The sequence below is a fragment of the Leptonotus elevatus genome, chromosome 18 (assembly GCF_054856555.1).
Source record: "Leptonotus elevatus isolate MCC_2025b chromosome 18, RoL_Lele_1.0, whole genome shotgun sequence".
Taxonomy (NCBI): domain Eukaryota; kingdom Metazoa; phylum Chordata; class Actinopteri; order Syngnathiformes; family Syngnathidae; genus Leptonotus; species Leptonotus elevatus.
Genome location: NC_141256.1, coordinates 1,128,553 through 1,152,072, shown reverse-complemented (window position 1 = coordinate 1,152,072; position 23,520 = coordinate 1,128,553). Strand labels below are relative to the sequence as shown.

Below are 23,520 nucleotides of genomic sequence, written 5' to 3'. Positions count from 1 at the left end.
CAATAATAATAATACTAATGATAATAATAACTAACAGAAAAATGACCAACACAAATCAATGTCACACTTTACAGTACAGTACATATTTTTAATTTTAAAACAATGTTATGAATTATGAAATTGTTTCAATGACTAAAAACTGCAACCATAGTTCTATTAGTTTAACATTTCTTTCCACTTTTATGTTAACAAGAATATGAAAAATTAGGAAAATAATTATTGTATTGTAAATTTTGATATAAATTGGGATATAAAATGTGCAATTAATTTGCGATTAATTGTGAATTAAGAATGTTAGTCGACTGACACCTCTAATATATACTTTATAGTTTGGTGCCAGACAAGTCGTTAGATATTAAGTAAAAAAAGATAGTTGTGAGCATTCACATTGAATGTACATCCTTTCCTAACATGTCAACAGAATTATCCATTCTTGCTGCTTTTGATTGAGACAAGCCTCAAAGCTTCCAAATAGGCAGGCTTTAATTTTTTTTCTTTGCATTAAAATTTGAACCAATTTAAAGATTCTATTACCTAACATTGTGAAAATAATAAACTTGAATTCCTCCAAGGGGGAAAGCCAGCGATCAACATACAGTAGTTCTGCCTTTCACCGCAACATAATTTAATGGGAGCATAAAGTTTTACCTCCGCACAAAATAAATTGAGGGCAGTCCCTACAATGCCTATATTTGTCAGTGTTTTAGAGATGGAGAAATCCCTTGTCCTGGCAGAGAAAGGCAGTGTTGACGACAATGATGTGGAGCTGATCAGAGCTGCTGAAGGTTTCCGCTTGGTTGCCACTATGAACCCTGGGGGAGACTTTGGAAAGAAGGAGGTAGGTAGAAACTGCAATACTCTGTGAGTGTGTGTGCGTGTGTGTGTCTTTACCACTCAGTTTTCAATTTACAGTTTAAAACTGATCATTCTGACTTTTACTGTGGTTACATTAGGTCACATCAATACTTTACTTATCCAAAAGTAAATTTTGCATTCTAGTACATTCATTCATCTTGATATATTGTCTCTTTTTTTCCATAGTTTTTTAATGTCTAGACCTAAATTATGCTGAAATATAACTTTGTGCTTTTGTACTTGGTCAGCTTTCTCCTGCCCTTAGAAACCGGTTCACAGAGATCTGGTGTCCACAAAGCAATGATCGTACTGACCTTCATCAGATTATCCAACACAATCTATGTCCTGGGCTATCAATAGATGGTAAGATAGCTTGGAAATACGAGCGTTTTTCCACACTGGTCATTTGAGCAGATCCCAACTTTTTCCTCGTCTGCTTTCCTGTGTGTAAGGTATCAATTTAGGTTGCTGGGGATTGAAGTTGATTCTTATTTGTCAGCATCCGACATAACAGGTGGAACACCACTAAGGCAGTGTGTGAAGTTTAACACTCAAGACTCACTGTCCACGTGTTGAAAGCAATTGTCAGTGTTGCCATTAGTCTAAATAAATTAATGAAGAAACTCACATTGCTGTGTGAATGTGCACTTCAGAAATGACAATGTTTGAGTTAGACGAGTTTTGCTGTAAAGCCACAAGTTAGTAAATCTACACTAAAAAAAAGGTACTCAATTATATTTCTTTAAGTGGGTGCAATAATGCAATTACACCCTTTTAAAGATAAACTTTTATTTCTTTGGAATATTTAAAATTGAAATTACAGTATATAATGAAATAAAACATTGTAAATATCAAAAATAAATCATCAAAACCTCCAAAAACAATAAATAAAATCAGTCTGTTAACAATAAAATGCACTTGAACAGGGCTCGACATTAACGGTGGCCTGATGGCCCGTGGCCACCACGTGACTGTGTCGGGTCACCTGAAGTTAACTAATGACGGCCCGAACGGGTTACCACTGTAAACCTCTTGAGCCAACTGAATTTATTAATGAGCCAATTTGGCTATTTTACTTACCATTACACTTTCTATTAACAGTAGCGGCAGTTATTGCTTTAACTTAATAACTTCAAAGCTGTCCTCAAAGCCACCATGCATTGAATGGTATATGACGCATGTGGCGGTTAGCATAGCATCTAGCTTTGTTCGCTGTGGTTACAGCAGATAAAAGCCTTTGATCACCGCAAATTGTTTTAAATAGAGCGGGCGTTGCTGTCTTTACCATGTTTTCATGCATGTTTAGACCCTCAAATTCAGCGTTTTTGTTGAGTTTTTTTTGTCTTGTGAAAAAGGCATTGCCACGGCAACAGTTTCACGCAAAATCACAAAGTTCGTGTTTCAACATTATCTTCCAAGCAAATATGAGGTTGATCTGGTTAACCCGCTAGGCGAAAATCCACAGAGAAAAATAGAAATTTTAATTTTACCAGTAGGGGACACTATCACTACGATGAAAAATAAGTTTGTATAGATGTCTTCAGACAAGATTGTCATCAAACGAGAAAATAGGATCATCTGGATCAAGTTACGATCGATTTAATGGCCACACACATTGCCAAAAAGAAGACACAATATTCAGTCTGAGGCACAGAATAAGGAAGAAACAGAAGTGTTATCACAATAGGCACCTGCTGTAAAAAGTGTGCCGCCCGCAGCTGTACCCATCGCGCATCCACCATCTTAATTTGTTGAATGAACGTCGCGAACCACAATGAAGGAAAGCAGAGCTCAACTTGCGAACTTGCGAATAAAGCAGAACGAAATTCCACATAGAAATTGCAATAGTTATTGAGAAATCAATCTACTTTCACACTTTATGCCTTTATTAATATCTTTGACAAAGAAAATATGTAAAAATTGTACACTCTACCGCCCTATGGAACTGTACAGAACTTGGAAATACAACAGCAAAGAACAGCACCGTACAGGCTTATGTGTCGCGATCATTTTTCATCTTCAAGTTTCATATTGCATAGCTCATATTTGATTTTAATTTCATCCCACCATCTGCGAATCAGGTTCATTTTTGACGTGTCAATAAAGTGGCGTATCATATTTCATAGTCGTCTCATGACATTGAGAACGAGAAGTGATCAAAACATTACATAATTTGCAATACATTACATTAGTCTACATTTCATACAAGGCATTGCCACATTTCACAACTTTTAATTACACCCAACTTGCTGTCACTCTGCTCTCACAGCAGTCACTGCTTGGGCCCTAATAATATGTACAAAAACAATAGGGACCTGGCAGGCCCAAATAATAATAATGATAAGCTTTACAAAAACAATGGGGACCTCGCAGCAATCGCTGCTCGGGCCCTAATAATACATTTGTGGTAGTAGACGTAGTTATACAGCTTATGCATCATGATTTGTCAATGTTAAAGATTCCATATTTGAGAACTTTTTCCATGTACTGTACTTAAAAAATGTTGAGTTTCTTACATTTTTTTCTTTTCCTTTTTTGTTTTAACTTGTCCCACATAGGTGGAGATGTTTCAGACCTGATCCTGGATTTCATTGAGTGGTTGATCCTTCAGGATTTTGGCCGACATTGTATCATCAGTGTCAGAGACATTCTTTCATGGGTTCACTACCTTAATGCTGTGTGTAAACGGAATGACGACGAAGGTGGTGCGGAGTGGGACCTCAAACAGGACACTGTTCAAGCTCTCATCCACGCTGCATGTCTGGTTTATATTGATGGAATTGGTTCAGGTGGGTAAATTGTCTTACTCTTACTCAGGATTTTACTTAATAGGAAATGTAAAAAAAAAAATGCCACGTGGGGTTTTCTTTTCTTTTTGAAGGAACCACTGTATCCAGTTCCAACAATGCTATCTTAGCACGCAGCAGGTGCTTGGACTTCTTGCACAAGCGCCTGCGCAAAATGAATAAACCGGATCAGGAGACGCTTGATACACTCAGAATCTATGACAACAGCCTTCTGCGAGAACCTCAATGGGGCAAAGATTTCTTTGGAATCAACCCCTTCTACATTCCCTTAGGTATAGTTTGAGCTACTCACTGCATTCTATATTTGTCTGATTGGATTGTATTCTGCATTATGAATTGCTGGTTTCACTCTACATATACTGTGAATGGAAGGGATTGTCAGCAATATACTTGCATTACCACATCATACTATTAATTATAAGTATGTATGCTTACAGCGTTTTCGTTGTATTCATTCAGCGGCGGTGGCCCGCCATTCCTAAATCATAGGCCACCGCTCCTTCAAATTTCCACCGAAAGCAATTGGAGGCTGAAGAGGACTGCAGCTACGCATTGTTAGACCAGATTGATGGTATAAAAAGACGACCAGACAGCTGGGCTCAACACTGCGACCAATTTACAACAAATGCAGTCAACTTTACAGTGTTTGCTGGTCCAAAAAAATAAATCATCAAATCACACGGCACAAGTGCATGTTTTAATTAGCGGCGCTACAGATCTTTGAGCCGTGACGCGTTCGTATCAAGTGGAAGGACGAGTCAAGTTGGCTACTACGCGCTACTAAGGCCAACTTCAAAATAAAAGATTAACAGTTACAATACATTTACAATAGCCTTGGTAGGCTTTTATTTTGAAATTGATCCTCAATGCGCGTGGTAGTGTGGCGTCTAACTTGACTCGTTATGGTCCACGGTATTTTGTGACCGTTCGTTTTTTTCCCCCTGTATGATGGGGTCCCTCTCGACGACTAAGATCAACGCCATCCCGAAATCACATTCAATTGCTAATTAGGGATGCCAAGAAATCGCTACTTAATTACGCCGCACAACTCTCCGGTGTTAGCAGTTAGCCGCTAATGGGAATGTAAACATTGACGTCTCTTGTGAGATGCAGTTGGTCATTTCATACGCACACAGAAAGGAGTCCCATCAATACATTAAATGTTAAAAATTGCAAATATGCAAACAATGTGGGCTTTCTATCAATTTAAAAAAGCTGACATATCAAAAGGAATGAGGTGAAATCACTTTGCTATTTTACCTAATTACAATCAATGGTACATCTATTACTTGTATACAATACTAGGCTTCCATTCTCCCTTCTAGTGGTTGGTATGTAAATGAATCAAAAATAAATAATAAACCTGCCTTTCTTATGTATAATTCTTATGTGGCGGCTGTGGCTCACTCATCCAGTAATCGGAAGGTTGGCTATTCGATCCCCGCTCTCCCCAAGTAAAACTAAACACACAGAACCACAGTGAAGAAGGAAGTCTGTACAGGTATTGGGTTTCACGCTGAGTGTGAGAACGAATACCCAGCTGCTGTGTTGGTAGTCTTTTGTTAGTGCTGACTTTAAGGCAGCAGTGGTTGAAATCAACCATGGTGTTGGAGACTGCCAGCATTTGTTGCTAAAACCTCGTTAACTCATTTAAAATTATTTTAGTTCTGTTGTTTCAAATGGAGACATACCCTGTGTCCATACAGGTCCTGTGGCTGAGAGCAATAACCTGTCTGACTACACCATTGAAGCAGGCACGACTGCAATGAATACCCTAAGGCTTTTGCGGGCACTGAAACTTCAGAGGCCTGTTCTGTTGGAGGGATCTCCTGGTGTGGGGAAAACTAGTCTTATATCTGCACTGGCAAAAGCTTCAGGGAACCATCTGGTCAGAATCAACTTGTCAGAGCAAACAGTTAAGCATTTCTTCGTCTACCTGTCTATTGTCTATTGTGCTCCGAAATGATCAAGAAGTACAAATGCCATATGCTCCAGTATTGATGATGTACATTTGCCTGACAGGATGTCACAGATTTGTTTGGGACTGATCTCCCCGTAGAGGGAGGGAAGGGAGGGGAGTTTGCATGGCGCGATGGTCCTCTTCTAGCGGCTTTGAAGGCAGGGCACTGGGTTCTCCTAGATGAGGTACAAACCACTTCAAGTGATAAACTCACTGTTACTTAATAGTTGTCTAACCAGATACTTTTTGTTGTGCTGAACACATCAATGAAATTGCCTTTTGCTTTATGCTAACAGCTGAATCTGGCATCCCAGTCAGTGTTGGAAGGACTGAATGCCTGCTTTGATCACAGAGCAGAAATCTTCATTCCTGAGCTGGGCATGACCTTCCAAGTTCAGCAAGAGAAGACAAAAATATTTGGCTGTCAGAACCCATACACACAAGGTGGTGGAAGAAAGGGGCTGCCCAAATCCTTCCTTAACAGATTCACACAGGTAGTAGCAAACATTAAAACAAGTTTTTTTTACTAATTTGCTTTGCAGTTCAATACCTTTTTTTTATTTTAATTTTCTTTTTCTTTTTTTTTGCATGTGCGGGTGTGTGCTCATTAATTCACCTAAAACCTAGTTCAATATCTAATACGGCGTGTAACTGGCCTTCATATATAGTACAGTAGACCCCTATTAAAAGGAAAAAAGGACCAAGCCGGCCCACGAATAGCGAAAACACACTTTATAAATTGGCAAGTTTTTTCTCGGAATGTTGCCCCCACCCTCTAAAAAGAATATATTTATACGTGCAGCATGGCCCTAATCCGCCATTGTACTCTCTTGCATAAAAATTCCCATTCTGGCATAAAACTGGTTAACCAACGCATACTTGCCAACTCTCCCGATTCAGGCGGGACACTTGTGAATTTTGACCATGTCTCCTGCGTGGTTCTCGATAATTTATTTCTCCTGCTAATCTCACGATTTTACAGCAATGTAAACATTGTGGTGCGTATTTGACACATCTGGCAACCATGGCCTGCTTGACCGGTACACAGCTAGTTACGAGACTCCCACTGCAGGCAGTGATAGTCAAGAAGCCTTAATTCTGCCCAACGTGAAAGCAGTTGGAGACTGGAGGGGACTGCAGCACGCAGCGCTACACCGGATGGAATGGATAGTGAAAGAAACGACCAAACACCATTGGGAATTTCGTGAGTTACTACCCCCCACGCGTGCAGATAAATATTGATTGCTGCATGTCGCCGGCCACTGTGCTCAGTTCCCACCGCACTGAACGGGAATTGTAATCGCTGTTCAGCCATCCCAGGGGGGGACGTTCAAATGAACCACTCCGTTAAAAGAAAAACTCACTGTAACAAATGCCTCACTGCTACTTCCAGTGTCTTAGTGACCTTTTGCACCGACGTCACGTGATCACGCGCCTGCCCTATGACGGACGGCGGAAGGAAATGATTGTTGAATGGAAGTGGACGTGACCCGGAGCGACTTAGTGACTTAACGACTGTTATTTTACAAATTAAAAGTTATTATTGCCTATAGAGCCATGGAATCTTCAATACTTCAACCGAAAGTCGCCTGTCAGTCGAAGTTGCACATTTAGTCGGGACTCATAGAGTGCGATATTTACTTAAGTTGGAGATCGCCGGAATTCACAGTGCACGACCTATATCATTATGTAGTCTTCTCCTTACACCTGATTCAAAAGCTTGGGGGACAATATACCTCGTAATGCAAAGGTAAAACTTGTTTATCATGCTAACTGACTTATTTTTAACTAGTCCGTTCTATATTGAAACGCTGTGATGATGTTATGTTACTATGTTTACTAGCATGGAACAAATGACTATCATAGTGGCAAGCTATGCAGTAACTTCATGAATATGACTCCAGCTCCAGAGTGAAATCCCCCATTATTAAACAGTCAAACGCACTTAATAGTTTTGAAGAAGGTGCATTTTAAAACTAAGCTGTGTGTTCGTGCAGTTGGAGTGGGCGCTATCTGGCTCGTAAATGTGATTTGAAACACGCAATTCGACACTTCTGTTACAATCTTTGCTAGAGTGTATGTTTACTAGTAAAATGTATGAACATTTATCTACTAAGCTCACAAAAAATTATCTCTGCAAATCCGTGAATACTTTGTGGGCTGCCGTCCTTTCTGTTGATTACTGCTATCAATCGACGTCATTCGACTTCATTAGTAGTATATGTGATAAAAAGTAACATTTGGTTTACTCCTTTGTCTGTCTGTACAACCGACCGCACAGCAAGATATGACCATTTCATAAGCTGATCGATTAGATAAAGGACTTTACGCTGTACGAGATTCAATGGTTACAATACAGGCAAGTGCCTCTTTTGCCGTCCAGCGTCCCGGAGGTGGGGTTCCGATGAGGGCTGTGACGTCACATGCAAAAGGTCAATAGGAAGCAATGCGCATCATTTATTCTCCGTGAGAGCCCTCAGGTATAAGGTGGATACTAGGCTGGCTCACCTGTGTAGTGTAGTGTAGGGCAGCACAGTCCGTCCCTAATGCGTCCCCTCTGCATCATTGCGAGTCTGTCACAACAGCCACTTCGCTAATTAAGCCACTATATGTATTTGTAACACTATTAAGATTTGAAGATATCTGTCTTTATCTGTCTTTTTGATCTACACAAATTTTGTTACTACTCATGCACTTCAAATGAAATGTTTTGTGTGGGGGTATTTATTTATTTTTTCTGTGGTTTGTGTACTTATGCCTTTATAATTTTAGCTCTTATTTGTCACTTCATGACTGATTATTGTTTGTCTTTCTAGGTGTTTGTGGACCAGCTCACCAGCAAAGACATGGAGTTCATAGGAAATTCAGTTTTTCCGGCCATTGATAAAGAAATCATTTCTAAAATGGTGGAATTCAGTGACAGTGTAGGTATTTTTTTTTTTTTCAATTCTATATTATTGTACAAAAGTGACAGTACACAGACATTACGTTTTGACATTATCTAAAAAATAATCCCCCAAAAAACATACATTTTGTGAGAATATGAGATTTTACAATTGATTACAGTCATTTCTGGACTACAAGCTGCTACTTTTTTCCACTTGCATTCGACCCTGTGGCTAATACAAAGGTGTGGTTTATCCATCCGATCATAAGGGGGCGCACTATAAAGGAAGCGCAAAAGCGTCAGGCAGAGCAAAACAAACCAAGTGAGCAAAACAAACCAAGTGAGCCCAAATACAGTAGGAGAGACAGAACAAGAGTAAGACAATTTGCGCCCTAATTATGGAAAAGAAAGTAGCGCAGTTTATAGTCATGTGCGCCTTATAGTCCAGAAATTACTACACCTGTAATTATTTTTTTATTTGTAGTTTTTGCAGGATTACCGTTAAAAAGAGGCACACTGTGTACTGTCAAACACTAAAACTCTTGTGCCACTGGCAAACAAATCTGCATGCAGAATGTATCTGCTCACAACCCAAAAAGCAGGTGTGGTGGATAGCAGAATCCACTCTACTCTCAAAGTTTTGAAGTGTGTTCACACCCTCCTAACCCCTCCTGTTCTCACCGAAACATTAAGTCTATGATGGACATGAAGAAGGAATCTAAAGACTGACAATGGAAAAATATTTAATAAATGTCTGTCTACATACAGCACATACGGAAAGTTTTCCAAATTGTATGTTATAGCAATATTCCAAAATGGATCAAATTCATTTTCCCCCCTCAAACCTTACACACAACACCCCATAAAACATGCAAATTTAATATTGTTGTTGTTATTATTATTTTTAATTATTAACTTTTTCTCATTTTTGAAATATTAGAATTGCAAAAGTAAGAAATCACCTGTACAATTATTCACAGACTTTGCCATAAGTCAAAATTGAACTTGGGGTACTTGTTTCCAATGATTCTTAAACAGTGGCGGCTGCCCACAGCAGCATAGATTTGCACACAAAATTGCTATGTGAAATGATTTTCTATTGCGCAATCATTGCACATTATAAACCATTTTGATCGAAATAGCATGTTTACAAAGGGTATAAAAATTAGTGAGGGAGCTTCTGTTCAGTCCACACAATATGCTATATCTGATATTCAAGGAATTTGGAATAATCACGAACTTAGGACAGACACTATGTACATGTTTATCAAGAATAGCCTTTTATGGCTCGCGGTTATAAAATATATGAAAGAATTTGGGATTCACGATATCGGTGGCCGATGCTTATTGGCAATTATCGACCAATTTGATTTTATACAGATGAACTAGATAACAAAGAAATATGTTGATAATAATAGACATTGATCTATCGAGCTGTTGTGGTTGTGCCCAACTCCTCTCCTATGGTAGTGTCGGATATTTGTGACGTCATAATGCACGCGACCATGTTCACAGAAGATGCATCATGGCAACATGGCAGTCACCAGTATGGGCTGTCTCCCCAAAATGTTACCCTTAAAGTTTTTTGTTGCATTTTTAAAACATGTCTGTTTTCTTTTGGCAAACTGAAAATTAGTTACTGGTTGTCTTTGAAGCAGAGATATCAATCAAATTCAGCTTCATGGTGCTTTATACAATTGGCAATTATCGACCAATTTGATTTTATACAGATGAACTAGATAACAAAGAAATATGTTGATAATAATAGACATTGATCTAGCTGTTGTGGTTGTGGCTCAAGTTGTGCCCAACTCCTCAACCCCTCCTTTCTCCTATGGTATTGTCGGATATTTGTGACGTCATAATGCGCGCGACCATGTTCACAGAAGATGCATCATGGCAACATGGCAGTCACCAGTATGGGCTGTCTCCCCAAAATGTTACCCTTACAGTTTTTTGTTGCATTTTTAAAACATGTCTGTTTTCTTTTGGCAAACTGTAAATTAGTTACTGGTTGTCTTTGAAGCAGAGATATCAATCAAATTCAGCTTCATGGTGCTTTATACAATGTTTCAATGTATTTGTACATGTTAGACTTATAGTAGGATTCGAAAGTATATTTGTATTCAAGTTAATTTTGCAAACAATTATCAGCTTATCGGTTATCAACATCGGCACTTTCTAAATTATCGGTTTATCTGTATTGGTTGAAAATAGCATTTTCGTGCATCTCTGTACTCAGTACTGGAGGAAGGACTTGATAAAGATACTCTTGGAACAGGCTTTGTATCTAAATTCTATGACATGCCTCAACAAAAAGCTTGCAATGTAAACTTTTAATGCATGGAGGAATGACTCAGGGGAAGATCTTGCAATGGAATAATGGCAGTTAATTTGTGTAAAAGCCCAAAAACAAACTGGCAACACAGGGCTCAAACTATTGCAATATAGTTAGATAATGACATTGTATATACAGTGCTGCTCAAAAGTTTGTGAACCCTGCAGGCATGGTCAGACGTTTTGTATAAAATATTAAAATAACCTTATTAAATGTTTAGTCACCCCCAATGCTACAATGCTGACATTGAAAATAATGGACTTGAACAAAAAGAATGATATTGTCATTCATTCTTGAACAAAAGTTGTGGATTTAAGAAAAACTCAGATTTCATGGGTGCACAAGTATGTGAACCTCTCACTTAATCAGACATTGCACCTCCTTTTGCAACGACTTATCAGTCTTTCACATCTACTTTGGGGGATTTTTGCCACTCTTCCTTGCAAAATGCAGCCAATTGAAAGAGGTTGGATGGGCGTCAAGCATAAACTGCCTGCTTCCGGTCCTGCCACATTATTTTGAAAGAATTTAAGTCAGGATTTTTACTGGGCACATTCAGAACATGAATCTTGTTGTTCTTCAGTCATTCCTTGTTTGTATTGCTGGAATGCATTGGATTATTGTCGTGTTTCATGATCCATCTTCTACTAGGCTGTAACTTCACAAAGAACAGCTTCAGGTTATGATCCAGGATTTCACAATACTTCTCTAAATTCATGATTCTCTGGACTATGTGGAGTTGTCCAGGTTCTGAGGATGAAAAGCCAGCCCAGAATTGAACATTCTCACCCCCATGCTTCACTGTAGGGAGAAGGTTCTTTTGCTGGTATGCAGTGTTGACTTTTCACCAAACGTGACTGTTTTAGTTGTGACCAAACAGTTCACTTTTGGACTCCTCTGTCCACAGAAGGCACTTCCAAAAAGCTTCAGGTTTGTCCAGGTATTCTCTGACAAAGTTTAGATGGGCAGCTTTTATCTTTTTTTGTGAGCAGAAGCTTCTACCTAGCAAGCCTTCCATGAAAGCCTTGTCAATTGACTTTTCTTCTGATTGTCGAAGCATGCACATGTGTCCCAGATGCAGCAAAAGGTCTGCAAATCCCTCAATGCGATGCACAGGTTGGCTTTTACCTTATCATTTGTCTTGTGGGTCTTGCAGATATTTTAGAAGGTCGTTCACTTCTAGGCAGGATTGTAGTAATTTTCAGTGTTCTCTAGTTGTCGATGATCAATTTTTTTTTAGATGACTTTATAGCTTTCCTCACACACTGATGTGCTGTCACTACCCACTTCCTGAGGTCCCCTGAGATGTATCTTCCTTTCAGCATGACTGACTTGTATGGGTTCACCTGGGTAAGACTAAAGTGACGTGGTTTTGTCTCTGTTTCAGTCAGTGATGCACAATTTCTTTGCTAACCCTCTCATTTAATTGGTCCATTTCAGTGGTTAGTTTAGCTACCAATTTGTCCTACCTGATCTTACTTGACAGCTTGTTTTATGCAATGCAGCTCAGGATTCACTTACTTGTGCACCTACATGAATTGATAAACCTACGCCTGTTATTTCATATAAAATGTAATGGTACAACAAAATCAGATTGAAACAATTGAAAGTCCAAATTGTTCAAGAGGTTCACAAACTTTTGAGCAGCACTGTAACTCCTGAAAAACTAGATTTTTCTTGGTGAGGATAAGGGTACATTGTTCCATTGCATATGGAGTTGTCCTAGATTACAGGAATTCTGGTGTGAAGTAAGATGGATACAAACAATTTTGCATGTGAATGTGGGACTGGAGCCCACATTTTTTCTGCTCGTTCTTTGTTCGGCTGCGCATAGACTAAACAAATTCGAGCAAATTTTTGTGGATATATTTGTTTTGTTTTAGTAATTTTTTCCTTTCGGACACATTATTACAGGTTACATCGATCACATAATATCATTTGCAACATTGACATCCGAAAGAAGGGCTGACGGGTAGAAGCCATGGCTTATTAGTGCCCCATCGATTCTTACTATATGCATCAGTCGTATACATTGATTATGATAGTCATTGATTCATATTGTTATCAATCCCAGAATTAAGTCTGCACACTCCTCGCTCAGTTCATTTTGAGTAATGTCTGTGTGTAAATTGCAGCTAGTACCAATCATTTGGAATTGGTAATTTGGTTACCCGGACGCCACCAACAGGCTCACCCAACCAGGCGAGCAGCCAAGGTGAGCGCATGCTCGTTCACCAGTAGCGTCTTCGCTGACCTTGGAACAGCTTTCACACATGTTGTGGCTTCCAGAAGAGTAGATCGGCTTGTATTCTGCCCATTGCGTCCAGAGCAATGTTCACTCCATTCTGGTCAGTTCAGCTACCACTGTTGCCAGCATCCGATGATGCTTAGATCTTGATACTCCTGAGCGCTCACCAAGACCAGCTCACCCGGCGGAGTAACACCCGCTAGCCGCATCCCGGAACCATGTTCACCAACCCCATTGTAACTATATACAGCAGATACATTGCAGCCACAATACAACCTTATCACGACAGCCTTGCATGTTACAACAAATGTCCAAACAGAAATAGAGCCAGACAATGTTTACATTCTTACAGGAACAGCAATGCATGTTATCAATGCAGGTGTATAAACAAGAGTTAACCTTGGCAGTGTCAGCAAGTAATCATATGCTATATTTACATTATTCAAATCATGAAAGCTCCAGTTTTGGGTTAATTAGTAATATGTTAGTATAATTTCATTTGGGTAAAACATAATCCACAATTTAATGATGTGAGTTACTGATAGCAGTTATTGTCTCTCAAACTCCGCCAATTCTTCCACTCTTTTCACGATTTGTATTTTCTTCTGAGAAGATGAGTCTTCTTTTGTTTGGATGAAGATCCGACATTCTTTTGTCCATGTGTTCTCGATAAAACCATTCTTTCTTAATTGCCGAGCCCTTCTGGCAATGTCAGCATTTCGTTTTGTGAGATTTTCATTGACGTAGACATTTTTACCTTTAAGCTTGTTGCTATCTGTCAAAAGAGCAATCTTTTTCTTCCTGTCAACAAACCCGATCAGAACTGCCGATGGTCGTGTCCCCCCAGTTGGAAGCGAAAAGCACATCTAAATGTGCGCTAGGTCCACAATTAATCCCAAATCACTGAGTTGAGTTGTCACTTGCTGTTCGACAGTCTCGTTCGCTGAAGCTTGGTCAGAATCAACTGCACTTGTGCTGGCCGTAGCTCTCGCTCGAGGGGCCGCGGCACGGTTTCATCTGGATACCTGTAGCTATCACATCGTGGCTCGATGCTCTTTTTTAGTTCAAGTATTTCGGTGACCATTTCTTTGAGTTTTGCAAGAGAAGATTTTATCTCCTCAATTTCGTCAGCTCTTTTTCCGCCAGGCATATTGCAACAATGTAGTTAAAAATCCCAATGTCAACAAAATAGAAGTCACGAGCGAGTGCAGGAGTAAGTACAGATGCGTCCTTCCTCGACAGATGCGTCCTTGTTTTGTTGAAACATATGTGTTTGCTACAGGCAAAGAGAGCGCATTGCTCTCTCATGGAGGTCATTTGGAAAACTAAGTATTATAAGGTGGTTTAAGGAATTCTCTTTGCATTTACCTTTGGAGAAGATTACATATTCCTAGAAAGGTAAACAGGACATTTTTCAAGGAGTTTGGGTATGGTTTCTGGTCCATATTGGACACAATGACATTTCACACCTATTAGGTGAACCTGGGACGCAATGATATCCTTGCTGGGACAATGACATTGGACTGTATTGTGTACCTTGACAGACGTGTGGGAGCCCTCACAAGTTATTTTCAGTTAAAAAATTCAATAAACATCGTTTAAAAAAGGGCCTTATATATTAAAGTATACCAGTGTTGCAGCATTTTGAAATTAAGAAGCAACAAACTAAAGATAATAGAGTACAGTTTACCTGTAGAATATTTGTACATTGTTTACCCAATTATCATGACTACATTGTCTGTGAATTTGACACTTTACTTTGTGTCTCAATAGCTTTTACAGGAAGTGAGTGTTGAACGAGGCTGGGGTCAAAAAGGAAGCCCATGGGAGTTCAACCTGCGTGACATATTCCGCTGGTGTCAGCTAATGCTGGCAGACCAGTCGCCAGGATTTTTCAACCCTGGCCAACATGTGGTTTTGGTATACGCAGACAAGATGAGAACAGAGGCTGACAAGGCACAGGTAAACTGTTTTATCTCGAGCTGCCTATCTAATTGTTGATGTTTCATTCTCATTCGTGTGGAACATGGTGAATTTCTTATTCCACCGCACAGGTGCTGGCTGTATTCAAGAAGGTGTTTGGGGAAGACTTCGAACCTTACACAGGTTCTAGAAAATTTCATATCACTCCACTCAGCTTGCAGGTAGATCCAAATATTAAAACAACTGTTCTCCTGCAACAACTTGAAATCATTCATTTATTTGTCCAAATTATCCCTGTTAGGTGGGCTTCTCTGTCCTGCAGCGAAGTGGTGGAGCCTCTGTGGGCTTAGATCCCCCACTCTCCATCACACACCAAGCCTTGCGGACACTTGAGTCCCTCATGAAATGTGTTGAAATGAACTGGATGACGATTCTGGTTGGGCCAACTGGCAGTGGTAAGACCAGCCTGGTGAGACTACTTGCTTTCTTGACAGGAAACCGCCTCAGGGTCATGCCCATGAACAGTGCCATGGACACTACAGAGTTGCTTGGAGGCTTTGAACAGGTAACTTTCATTCATGTTTTCACATGCCGTTATTGTCTAAAAATTGTAGATGACAACCATGTCTTTATTTCTAAGGTGGATATTATGCGTCCATGGCAACATGTTCTTGAAAGCGTGTACTACATGGTTGCCTTGGTAGCAAGGCGTGGCTTGATGTCGCTGGATGTATGCCTTCAAGACACAGAGTTTCTGCTGCAGACATGGGGCCTCTTTTGCCACTGGCTGAGGGAAGAGGAGCTAGAAAGCTCTGTAAGAACATTGAACTCTGAGGCTCTAAACAAACTGGAAGTCATCATTCTCCTCTTGCAAAAACTGAACACAAAGCTCAAAGTGTTCACAGGTAATGGTCAGATGCTGCCAGGCATTCAATGTGAATGAAAGAAGGAAATACTAAAATATGTGTAATTCCCAAATTATTATTTTGTAAACCATGACAAGGAAAGCTGGGAGTGTCATTTAAGTTTCACATCACTTATGGAAGAACCTAGACAAAACTAAATATGATAATGAAGTTTTTTGCCCCATTTTTTCCCCAGTGACTAAATACAAAAGTGAAAGTATGTAGTATGTATTGTATGCATATGTATGATAGTTTTGCTTTTGCTAACCCGCTAGATATATCAAAGCTGAAAGTGGACTTCATACGACTGAAGGAGCATATGTCACAGCAAGAGAATGACTGGTCTAACGGAGGATTTGATTGGTTAGATGGAATGCTAATCCAAGCCCTGCAGGCAGGTGACTGGTTGCTCATGGACAATGCTAACTTCTGCAGGTAAGAAATTGTGAATATTTATTGCATTACAGCTTTCAGATGGCCACGATTGCTACTGAAATGCAACAAAGGCAGAAAAAAAACGCACACACACACACACACACGATGAGCCTACGTATAACACAAGTCTTTGGATCGGAAACGCAAATGTAGGCGTCATAAGAATGCAATCCCTACATCTTATTGCATGTTGCCATCCCTACATGTAAGAACAAAAATATCAATACCCCAATAGCTGTTGGAATTTCAGTGTTAATTCCTTCATTTCAACTGTAGGATTTTTTTCCCCCCATTCAGCCATAGAATCATTTATCAGATCATACACACTTGTAGGTCTGCTGTGTTCCTTTGCTTCTGACAATATTATAATAATAGTATTTCTGTAAGATTATTGTCGTATGTACCTTTGTCTATCCTTGGCGCGCCATAGCTGACTCTATTGCTCTAGTGTCCAAATGACCCGTGGCATTGAGTTGGCCGTCCCATTTGTTCACTCGGCAGTCATTTCCACTACGGCAGTAGTGATCCATGAGCTTTTTGTAGTCTTGGTGTAACTTTTGCAGCTTTTTGGGGGGTTGTGTGAGCATTTTAGTCGTTAACCTCACCGAGATTGGCAGTTATAACGAAGTGGCTTCTGTGACGCCGATTCAAAGTCGTGCTGGATGTCTTCGTCCCCCAAATGCTCAGAAGAGCCTGTACCTCCTTCCACCTATCCATTCGCTTTTCTCCATTTTAAAATATTGCGACTGAGGACATCATAACTAGTAAATATCGTAAATAAAATACTGTATACTCAATAAAAAAACAACACTGTATGCTCGCAGTTAGGCTAATGGCGGCAGTTTGTCAGCACGGCACACTCTTATGTAATGTTCAGGGTAGATCTCAAAATACCCTCCTCCAATTTAGGAGCTTAGGTAGTTCTTGCCCGGACGCCCCAGTCTCAGAACCAGTTTTGTGTTTGAATGCAAACTTTTGACGAACTCCCAGGGTACATAGGGAAGTTCCATAATTGGTTCCTGCGATGGGAAAGGTCCTATAGTGTACTTAAGTTCCATAATTGGTTCCTGCGATTGGAAAGGACCTATAGTGTACTTCTATCTCATGCACTGATTTGCCAGCAAAACAGCTAATTATAGTGATCAATTGTCACCGGTGGTTAACACCATTTTAAATACCGCCAATTGATGACTCATTCAATCAGATCATTTCTTAAGGCCTCGATACACCAATCCGACGTCGGGAGTCAGAAAAGCGTCAGGCTGTTGGCATACACTGTCTTATTAATGTAGAAATTACCGTCGTAACGTCGGATCCCATTGGGGTGCAGCGGTGGGGCGTTTTCGGCAGATTTGAGATGTTGAATCGGTGTCGGGACATTTGATCACTGTGATTGGCTGTTAGCGAATCAGCGCACGGGACGAACAGGACGTGACAAATGCGGATATACAGTAAGCGCACAGTAAGTCCGTGTTACAATATTGTTCGTTTTGCACAGGTACAATTTACTTTTGTAGTACACAATACACTGTAAAGGAAGAGCTTTCCAGTTGCCTTTTTCGAACAATAAGAAGTAGTGACTACCGCCGCCGATGGTAAGGAAGGGGGATTAGTTCTCACGCATGCACATAAGGTACTTAACTCATTCACTCCCAGCCATTTTCACTGAAGCAACCCCATTTGCTCCCAGCTGTTTTACTGGATTTTGACAGATTTTGCAAGGCCCACAGAATATTGTTCTGTTGCTATAAAAACATGGAATCTCCCAAAAGAAAGATTAGAGTCTCTTCAGGAATAAAAAGTATATTTGTGTCTGTTTCCGTTTTGCAGCAATTAGCATTAGAATATAGCTAAGTTTCATCATTATTCACAAATCTGAGTAAATGAGCTTGTTTGCAACATGGCCTTGTTGATCTCTTATACTATGCTGCCACCTGCTGGTTGTTATTGTAATTACAGTACTACCATTTTTTTCACCCGTTCTCTGAAGTTCAGAGAATGCATCAAAGCCTTTTGTATGCTCTAGCATAAAAAACTTATAAATACGTCTTTGGGACACATTTAAAATAGAGCATATTTTTTAAGTTTTTGGAGCAAATGAGTTAATAATTGGCGTCTTTTTTAAGCCTTTATTGAGACAATCAGAACATAGTTACATTCAAGAGTATATGGTAAATGGACTGCTTTTTAGCGCACCATGTGGTGCCTAAAGCGCTTTACAATGCCTCACATTCACCCATTCACACACACATTCACACACCAGTGGTCGACTGCTGCCCTGCAGGGCGCTGCCAGGTCCACTGGGAGCAAATTTGGGTTCAGTGTTGTGCTCAAGGACACTTCAACATGATCACAGGGTTGAAGATCGAGCCCACAACCTCACGGATGGGAGACAACCACCCCATATTTTGCTTAGTTATCTGACAATTCTGACTATCCATGATAAAGATAAGTGGAAAAAAATAGACATTTCACATGACAACAGGTCAACCATCTTTGGATGTTACACAATTGAAGCATCATAGAAAAAAAAGCATTAATGATTGGCGTCGGTGCCTGTCTGTTGTGGTACAGTACAGGTCAAAAGTTTGGACACACTTTCTTATTCAATGCATTTGCTTTATTCTCATAGCTGGTTGCTTTGTATTGTTGATTCTTACTGAAGGGCATCAAAACTATGTATGAACTGATGTGGAGTTATGTACTGAATAAAAAAATTGTGAAATAACTGAAAACATGTTTTATATTATAGATTTTTCAAAATGGCCATTCTTTGCTCTGGTTACTTTTACTTTTTTGCATAAATGCAAAAATTTGCAAAAAAGTAATCAGAGAAAAAGGGTTGCAATTAATTTATGTGTTTTATTATTTTCACCTTTTTTTGTTAAGTACATAACTCCAAATGTGTTCGATAGTTGTCATAGTTGTCGTCATAGTTTTGATGCCTTCAGTGAGAATCTACAATGTACATAGTCATGAAAATAAAGCATAGTATTGAATGAGAAGGTGTGTCCAAACTTTTGGCCTGTACTGTATGTACTTGCATAATTTTTCCAACGCCAGAGGGGGGGGAGGCATCGGTCACATTTGGTCGACGTCGGGTTGGTGTATCGAGGCCTTAAGAAGTACAATGACACAACAGTCATTTCACCATTGTAAAGCTTTAATAGTCCAATAGTCATTGTAAGGTCTAATATGTCCAAAATGATTCCTGTCGCCCACATAGAGGATGTCATAACCTAAACAATGTGTAGGTATTTTATGTGTGACTTCACGATCTTAACTGGTTTCAACTGGCAAGTATGCCGAAGAGTGCAGAGCTAGGGAAAGGTGCATATCGTCCAACTAGAGAAGGTCACAGCGATAAAACAGTCTAGCCAAAGTCACCAACTAATTATGTAGAGGCCAAAATCTAGCACTTTATCCCTGTATTGGGGTGTAGTGTTTGACTGGAAGGCCTGATCAGCATAATAGATTAAAGTTCATCCCAAAGCTTTTTAGGGGTTCAGGTCAAGCCCTGTGTAATCCAGTGCATACATTTACTGTACGTAGCTCCAGTACAAGCACTTGTAATGCCATTACCGGAGAGAGCATTCTCCCACAGAAAATAGGGTTCTCCATTAAACTTGCACTCCTTACAAATTTTCCCTGCATCAAAATGACATGTTCAGGTAATTTCAGATTATACATTATGTCAGAAACCATGAGGACTGGAATATTATTAAAAACTCTACGTCAAACTTGGAAAATTATTTTGTCAAGGTAATTAAATTCCAACTGCCTAACATAAAGCATGTTTCCCATATCTATAGGGCCATGCTACTGGACACAGTAGACAATACACTCCATATTCAAAATAAATGGGAACTGCAACTGAACATTGTTATTGAGGATGGGGAATGGGAAAAAATATGCTCGGGATCACATAAGGGTATTAATAGTAACTCATGGAAGGAGTTTGACTGGAAAATGAAGACAAAGTTCTTTAGGACCCCCTGAGTGGTCTCGAAATTTGTAGATGGCCCAAATATAATATACTGCTGGAGAAAGTGTGGAATGGTTGGTGATCATTCACACATATTTTGGGAATCCCCAAATTTACTTTCTTATTGGAAAGGGGTTAAGAGCGAGATAGATAGTGTTTTGTGATTAGATTTGTTATTTACGCCTCAACAGTTCCTTTTTGATCTTTCACCTGGGTATATGTACACTCGCGATGAAGAATACCTGCTACGCATACTTTTAATGACTGCTAGAAAAATGGTGACAATTAAATGGAGGACACCACAACCACCTACAGTGGCCCAGTGGAAGCAGAAACTTAAGGAGGTGTATGTAATGGAGGCCTTAATGGCAGAATTATAATTGAAATCTGAGGTGTTTAAAAAAAGATGGATACCTTTCTCACTGACTGGTCCCCCGTATTGAGTTGTCGGATCCCCCCGCACCCACCTGTTCACTTAGCAAGCTATTTAGTTTTCACTCATCAATGTTTTGTTTTTTAAAACTCTATAGGCCCCAAGGTGTTGTGGTTTTATATAGGAGTGTGACAATAAATCGTGATACTTTGTTTCCCGATAGATTATCTATATGCCTACGCAAGTATCACGATATTTGTAGTTGATATACAGTCACTATAACGGCTCCATTGTTCATTACTTATTGAGCAATTACTTGGCAGGCCGCTAGAGGGAGCGCCTCATAAGAGTGGCGGGAAAATGTATGTAAGTCTTCAGGCGAAGAAGACTCATGATCTTACTTTTACTTGTGTAAGACATTTATTATCTGTCCAGCAACTGACTGTTTTGCAAACGGAACACTTAAAAACACATTTTATGGTTCGACTTTTTGAAGCACACAATTTCTGTGGAATATTAATATTGATTTAATTTGATTTAATATTTAAGTAATTATATTTATTTACTTTTGCAATGTTACACAAAAAAAATCATCAGTTTATAAAATGAAACAATTCACTATGTAACTGACTGAAATGTTGCATGACAATAGTGCTTAAGAAGACACAAATATATTCACAGAAAGTGGTCTCTGTTTAGAAGACTTTTGTATTTGTTTAAAAAAAAAATACACTCACTGTGAAGAAGACACCAGTTTTAATATTTTGTTTTAGTGATGGTACAAAAAGAAACTATTTTCTCATTGAAAAAAAACATCAATTTATGTCTTGAGTAGTTTTATCGGGGATTTATTACCTGACCAATATATCGATAATCGTGGTATCATCAGAAAATGAGATAATCGTTATTGTGAGCCTTGTATCGCATATCGTATCGTATCGTGAGGTACCCAGAGGTTCCCACCCCTAGTTTTGTATGCTATATAGGCAGTCGCAAATTGAGACGCACACACCAATTACAAATTTGTGTGTCGGCAGGCGAGTGTACAACGTATCCCACACTCAGCCTGACCTCGAGATACTTGATACAAGATGCCATACATTCAAACTATTTTAACATATGCCTCCTCTGTATGGGTAGAAAATAAAATAAATAAATCTCTTTTGAAGTCTTACATTTTTTGCTCCGCAACTTTTATTTTATTTTTTTACTTCGAGCGGGGTACCCATCGCCTCCGGTGCGGCAGCTCAACACTCAGCTAAAGTTCTGGACCACCGTCAGCCAGTGCGCAGTCTGCCAGCCACAGTAAACGTTGCAGTGATCTCTGCCTCCCATTTGCCGCACAACGAAAAAAGGACAATTTCAAACCTGCCTGGACGCCCGGAAAGAATGTAATTAAGTTAATATCTCCCTGTAAAACAGCCTAATTCCTCACAAAATCAAGCTAGCAATAGCAATGCCAAACAACATGCAAAGTGAAACAGCCAGTTAATCGAAGCACATCCACAAAGCCAATCTTTCCTTTTACACCATTCTTTGTGAAAAGTACGAATAATTATTTGTCCCTTATTTCCCTTATTAGATCTGGTAGCTAAGGCGTTGGTCTCCCATCCTTCAAAAGAAGGTGTTTTCCCTCAAAAGACAGGCGTGAGAATAGTTTTATATTCTCCAGAGTGGCGTCATTTTACCGCTTTGCTGTGTTTTGAATTCATGAATGCACTGTGCAAACGTATGTTCGCATAGGAATAATATAGTGACGTAAAAAGGCTGCGTAGCAATCTGTCTATTTGCGTAAAGGACTTTTCTACTGGGAAACTGACTACACATGCGCCAACACACATCGCTACGCGGACAAGGCTGGGAAAAGCACAGTAGCGGTGTGCCTTCAGGAGGATAATTTTTGCAGCATTTTTGCCTGCAGGCCAGGCGAAGTAATGAGTCATTTTTAATTGAATTTGTATGTATTGTATGAAAATCACCAAATGTTGTCACTTTTAAACTTATAGGTAGTGTGTGTAGGCTTTCTGAAATGAAAGAAATAATTAAAATGAATAGAAAAAGCCAAACTGTTTCAACTTTCATTTCAGCCTGGGGTAGGCAGTGCCTACCTTGCCTATCCTGACCGCACGTCACTGATAGTTATATTCTGATGTGATGTCAAGGAATGGTCTGTTTATTGCAATGTTTGATAACAAATAATAAATAAAGTAACTAAAAAAAAAAATCACTCATCATAAAAGCAGAAAATATGAATCATGACAAAACTATATGTGCATGCAGATAAGAAAACATAATGTATGTATTGTAGATTGTGGTGTCATTGGAAGAGAGATAGATCACCGCCAGAACATACATAAGTAAGCCCCCGATTGGTTTGAGCCAAGTTCAGATGGGGGTTCCTGCTGGGACCATGGCGATCTCAATGTTCAAATTAAAATGATCTGTTAAGCACTGAGCAACTGAGACCTCTTGTCCTTCCATGAGTGATTTTGAAAGTGATCGTTAAGCAGTTTGGGATATTGAGCCATATGAACTGATTGTATATGATGTGTTCAGTGCCTCTGTATTGGATCGCCTCAATGCCCTACTAGAACCTGGTGGATCTCTCACCATTAATGAACGTGGGGTTATCGATGGGAAGACCCCAATAATTACACCACATCCTAACTTCAGGTATTATTGAAGTTGTCAAGTTGCACTTATTAATCATCATTATTATAATTTCATGTTATTTAAAATACTGTACTATTCTTTTGAACTAAACAGGTTATTACTGACAATGGACCCTGTGCATGGAGAGCTCT

At 39.5% G+C, this 23,520-nt stretch overlaps 1 protein-coding gene across 1 annotated transcript in view; it reads left to right on the top strand.

Annotated features, from left to right (window-relative positions):
* Positions 1 to 682: 682 nt before the first annotated feature.
* mdn1 (midasin AAA ATPase 1) overlaps positions 683 to 23,520 on the top strand; it is a 133,997-nt gene continuing 111,159 nt past the window's right edge. Inside the window, exons 1-15 of the mRNA XM_086061714.1 lie at positions 683 to 838; positions 1,104 to 1,218; positions 3,414 to 3,644; positions 3,737 to 3,934; positions 5,369 to 5,550; positions 5,685 to 5,807; positions 5,919 to 6,116; positions 8,439 to 8,546; positions 14,869 to 15,057; positions 15,150 to 15,239; positions 15,320 to 15,583; positions 15,659 to 15,923; positions 16,199 to 16,358; positions 23,273 to 23,389; positions 23,483 to 23,520. The exon at positions 23,483 to 23,520 is cut by the window's right edge and continues 171 nt beyond it. Coding sequence (XP_085917840.1) covers positions 683 to 838; positions 1,104 to 1,218; positions 3,414 to 3,644; positions 3,737 to 3,934; positions 5,369 to 5,550; positions 5,685 to 5,807; positions 5,919 to 6,116; positions 8,439 to 8,546; positions 14,869 to 15,057; positions 15,150 to 15,239; positions 15,320 to 15,583; positions 15,659 to 15,923; positions 16,199 to 16,358; positions 23,273 to 23,389; positions 23,483 to 23,520 — 2,434 coding nt within the window. The remainder of the gene's footprint in view (positions 839 to 1,103; positions 1,219 to 3,413; positions 3,645 to 3,736; positions 3,935 to 5,368; positions 5,551 to 5,684; positions 5,808 to 5,918; positions 6,117 to 8,438; positions 8,547 to 14,868; positions 15,058 to 15,149; positions 15,240 to 15,319; positions 15,584 to 15,658; positions 15,924 to 16,198; positions 16,359 to 23,272; positions 23,390 to 23,482) is intronic.